This window comes from Penaeus monodon, chromosome 13 (genome assembly GCF_015228065.2).
Source record: "Penaeus monodon isolate SGIC_2016 chromosome 13, NSTDA_Pmon_1, whole genome shotgun sequence".
Taxonomy (NCBI): Eukaryota; Metazoa; Arthropoda; class Malacostraca; order Decapoda; family Penaeidae; genus Penaeus; species Penaeus monodon.
This window is the reverse complement of record NC_051398.1, coordinates 20,239,780-20,244,779: the sequence shown is the minus strand read 5'-3', so window position 1 is coordinate 20,244,779 and position 5,000 is coordinate 20,239,780. Positions and strand designations below refer to the sequence as shown.

The window sequence follows — 5,000 nt, the reverse complement described above, 5'->3', positions numbered from 1 at the left end:
ATATTTGTTTTTATATTTGTTTTTGTTATTATCGTCATCATTATCGTTACTATTATTGTTATTATTTTTTTTTTATTACTATGATTATTGCTGTTATCATTATTATTATTATTATTATTATTATTATTATTAATGCTATTACCAGTACCATTAATCCTACCATCATCATTACCTTACTCATAATTATTTGTGTTATTATTTTAATGATTATTTGAATCAATATCGTCATTATTCTTTTCCCTTGTTTTATTATTTTAGTAATTTTAAAGTTCTTTATTATCACTTGTGTTCTACATATGCTGGCATGGTAATTTATATCTTCATTACCACCGACTTATTTGCTGTTATTATGAATAGCAATTCCATTCTCTCTCTCTCTCTCTCTCTCTCTCTCTCTCTCTCTCTCTCTCTCTCTCTCTCTCTCTCTCTCCTCTCCTCTCTCCTCTCTCTCTCTCTCTCTCTCTCTCTCTCTCTCTCTCTCTCTCTCTCTCTCTCTCTCTCTCTCTCTCTTTGTTTCTTTCTCCCCCTCTCATTCTCCCTCTCTTCATATCTATTAGTAAAGACTGTCCGCCGCCCCGCTTTCCTGTGGAAATAAAGAAAACTTCAGAATGGGAGATTTTTATTAGTTGAATAAGGAATGAGTAGCGGATAACAGATAAAGAACAAATGATAAGATTGTGTGTTGAAGCTGTCTCTTAGCAGTGGGGATCAGTCCCGTAGCGGGAGACTCGGGAGTCCTTAGCAAGTACAGAAAGCAAGGCAGTGGTAAGTGAAGGCCTGTTCGCAGCACCCTTCCACGTGGTCAGTCGGTGGGGCCGTTCACGTGTAGGTGTTGTAGGCTGAGATGGAAGCGGTAGCGTAAGCAAGCGAGGGCACCTGGCACTTCACTGGTGGCGAAGTGGGCCATTGATTAGAAGTGGCCTCGCAGCGTGTCTTCCGGCTCAAAGTTGTTAATGAGTAATGATACATTTTTTGTATAATGTGTTGTAATTTAAGGATACAGAGACTGGAAAAAACTCGGTGTAATAGATGTGTTTTCTTGGTCTCTTTACAGATGGGGCGGGGAGTGTCTTCGGTAAGTGGCGCGCCTTGCTAACACTTCCCCTGAGGGATGTCAGTGGGGAATCCGGGGAGGAACCTGCCCTTTGCATTTCTTTTCTCGTCTGTCTGCCTGTCTGCCTGTCTTTTTCTCTCTTTCGTGTCTCTCTTCCTTCTATTCTTTCTTCGTGGGGCCCTTCAACAATACCTTGCTCACGTGTCTGTTTCCCTTCTGTCTTCTCTCGCTACCTCTCCGTGTCCTTCTCTTCTTTCCCTCTCCCTGTTTCTGGCTTGATTTTCGTGCCAAACTGCCTTGGGAAATCCGAACAGAATTTCAGTGTTGGTCAAGACATCTTGTAACTTTCTAGTCAGATTATATTCAATATGCTTCACTTAGCCGATGTCAAACGATTCTTTAGTTGTACTTTAAGTTGAAGGTTTGCCAAACTATGGCTCTTAGAGTAAACCCCGCAGTGTAAGCCAGACCTTCGCACCAACACGAAATGACGTTCTGATAGGGAGATTCCACCCAAGGAGGGAGCACACTTCGGGAAGTCAAAGGAGTGCAATGTCTGGCGGGATCCCCCCCCCCCCTTCTCCCCAGTTTGTTAGTTGATAATGAATACTTTGAGTTAACAGTCTCTGTATCCTTGAAGTTAAAGAACGAAAGTAACTAAGAAGTAACATTTAGACTGTAAGCTGTTTGCCTGAACTAGCAGTCTAAGAAAATTCTCATAAGTGGCATAAAGGAAAAATCCTCATTCCAGTCAGTAATAAATATCTTGATAGTCGACATGCTCTCCCAGTTTTGATGAAATTTAACGTTGACTAAGACCTTTATGTTGATGTGATCTCAGTGTTTGCATCTGCTCTTTACAGCCAACATGCAATTCGCACATGGGCTTGAATATAAGCGAAAACGGACAGCCTTCACGCGCCACATGATCCTTGAGCTGGAGAAGGAGTTCCTCCTGAATCAATACCTCACGGGCAGTCGAAAGAAAGATATCGCGCTGAGGTTGCGCCTCCCGGAGCAGCAAGTCAAAATATGGTTCCAGAACCGGCGGCAAAAATGGAAAAAGTCGAAAATGAAAAAGGACGACGGATCGTGGAGGGGGGCGAGTCCCGACCAGTCCCCCGGGAGCCAGAGCTCGCAGGCGGGCCAGGTGTCGGGGCTGTCCCAGCACTTCTCCCACCAGCAGGCTTACTCGCACCAACAGCAACGCACACCGCAGCAGGAACAGCAAAAGTCATCAGAACCGAGGGCAGGACAACAGACGTCACCGCAGGGTCAGGGTTGGTCAGGTCATACATCAGGCTTCGGCCACCTGAGCGGCAGGGTCGTGCCCCCTGGCCTCGTGCCCATCACTTTGCCCTACACCCGCGCCGCAGCCGGGGGGCACACGCCCACCACCAACCCAGGCGGGACGAGGGACGCGGCCCAGGCCAGTCAGACGCCCTCTAAATCCTCCAGCTTTGACTCACTGCTTTAGTGCACGCTCTTGTCCTGTAGTTTGTTACAGAGTTTACATGTTGTTTCTGCCAGTGTGAAAGTGTTGCTGCCCGAGACCCCTCCTGCCCCAAGACCGCTGTCGCAGCAGCTTCCCTGCCGTGCGCCTCCCCTGCCAACTCTTTTGTTTGTTCTTGCCTCGTCTGTTTAGCTCGCAATATTTAAATGTTCGTGTGACATCACTGTAATACGATTTTGTCCAAGGAGGCAAGGGAGGACGAGCAGTGGTGGGCTGTTGCTCGAGACGGTAGAGGAGGAGACACCCGTCTCAGGATTGAGTGTCTTTGTGCTATTCCTAAGACAGTTGGTGCGCCTCGCAGCCACAGCCTGCCTGGACGGTTTAACCCGGGAGAGTCCTTATGTAGCACGCGCTCATCCACAAATACCATATATTAACCACATCCCTTGATGCATTGTGTACCAAAATATATTGATATGTATTCAGACCGACCTGTCATTTGGGAGTGACCACAGGCATAGGCTGCAAGTTGCGTAGCTTCTCATTTACTGTGAGTGGATGTGGAGGAAGAGGAACGAGTCTCCCTGGTGTGTTGTGCTTTGTGTTGACATCAGTATTGGAAGTGCTTGTGGCTCGGGGCGCCGTTGTAACAAAAACCTCGCAGGCCGGTGATGGGCCACCTTACACCTTAGTGACTGTAAAGCCTTGGCTATTAAGTTATAATGTTTGTCGGTGGTTGAAGAGTATTATGCCACGTGTATAATGCCTGCATATTTTCATATGTTAAGTTGTCTTGATTGATTAATAGAGAATGCCATATGTACATTGTCAAAATATTTTCATAATTTGACATGACGTCACCTAAATGGACAGTTTAAAATCTAGTTTTACCCATTGATGATACGGACCAGTAGCTAGATAGAGCAATATGCAATGGACGTGGTAACATACTAATTAGAGGTAGGCCGTAGTCCCATCACCAGTCAGGACGGCACGCTGGTTGATCTGGCTGCACGCGACTCCGGTCGCCATGCAAGCCCTTCGTTTCTTCTCTGTTTCTGAGGCGCTATGATCATTTCACTCGGGCGCGCGCGGCCCAACTTGATTGAAGACATTTTGGATGCGTGTTGTGTGCCGTTAACGTATGAGTTCTTCACCCTGTGATCTCGCCTCGCCATCATCGCCTGGCCACCAGTCAGCATGTGCTCAGAGAGCAGGCATTACCCGGCTTCCAGCATGACGCCGCCCTCCGAGCGAGGGCGCGCGGCCCCGAAAAGCTCCGAAGGTTCCTAGACGGGTCTCGCGGCCAGACGGTGATTCCAAAAGGACGCGAGGGAGGTAAACCAGGATCTGATTTCGATTCACAAACTAGTGAACTTTTATCCAATGTCGTCATGATACTTGTACTACAGCACTACCAAAGCAGCACATGCGGTTGTACAAAAATGGGGTAATGACTCCTCTGATCATTGTTTGGAGATGATTTGATTATATTTAGGACTTAGTTGATATTTAGGTTTGCCTGTGCTTTTCAAGTGTGTCAACATCGCAGGACTGGAATCTTAATAATGTGCGTCTTTTTATGATTTGATGTCTAGTAATCGGAGTGCGTTGATGAGTAGATGCCAGACTATTGCATCGCGACGCCGCCCAGACTCCCTCTTGCACGCCTACCGACTCGCGCCCACTAGGAGGCCGCGTATCATGGAGCAATAACTTTTCAGACAAGACTATTTGTTAAGTTTCTTGATGCCATTAACACGAGCACACACATCACACAAATGATCATAGTCACTGTAGATTACTTTTTTTTAACTCATTCGGTAAAGTAACATTTAATTATGTAATACAATTATTTGTTTCTTTAAATTACAGGTTGCTGTTATTGCCATTATTATAGTTAATGCTAATAATATTATTATCAATATTTTTTTAATGTTGATGTTGATAGTAGTATGTAACGTTAACTGTTACAATTGTTACTCATTTTAAAGATGATAATGTACCGTTTTCTAGGTAGACGATACTTTTAATGTATGGCAACTTTAACAGGATTTTAGTCATTTCTGCACACGAACATACAGCCACACCTGAGACTTTTAGTTCTTGTTTTACACGCAGCAGTCAGTGTAGTCACAATACATCATATTGTTATTGTTATATATCCGTGAATGTAATGCGAACACGGGTGTAGTATCCGCCTTTATGGAAATTTCAATGGCAAATGTAAGCGTGTGTGTTTTGTTGTATGTACGTGTTTTTTATAGTTAGAATGTGTGTGTGTGTGTGTGTGCGTGTGCGTGTGCGCGCGCGCGCGTGTGTGTGTGTGTGTGTGTGTGTGTGCATGCGTGCGTGCGTGCGCGCGCGCGCCTGTGCACGTACTTGTGCATCATTGTATGTATTGCATGAATGTGTGTGCGTGCGCACATACGTGTACATCCTTGTATGTATGTCTTGTATGGATGTGTGTGCGTTTCTGGGTACAGTAGATGG

At 45.5% G+C, this 5,000-nt stretch overlaps 1 protein-coding gene across 6 annotated transcripts in view; it reads left to right on the top strand.

Moving 5' to 3' along the window:
• Positions 1–5,000, top strand: part of LOC119580178 (protein bric-a-brac 2-like) — a 91,393-nt gene that overhangs the window by 65,481 nt on the left and 20,912 nt on the right. For 2 of the 6 annotated variants that reach the window (XM_037928170.1, XM_037928169.1), the window contains exons 7-8: positions 1,055–1,075; positions 1,918–5,000. The exon at positions 1,918–5,000 is cut by the window's right edge and continues 509 nt beyond it. The exons of 2 other annotated variants lie outside the window; for them this stretch is intronic. In XM_037928170.1, coding sequence (XP_037784098.1) covers positions 1,055–1,075; positions 1,918–2,531 — 635 coding nt within the window. In that variant the 3' untranslated portion in view covers positions 2,532–5,000. The remainder of the gene's footprint in view (positions 1–1,054; positions 1,076–1,917) is intronic. 2 more of the 6 variants (XM_037928173.1, XM_037928171.1) reach the window with 2 other exon arrangements.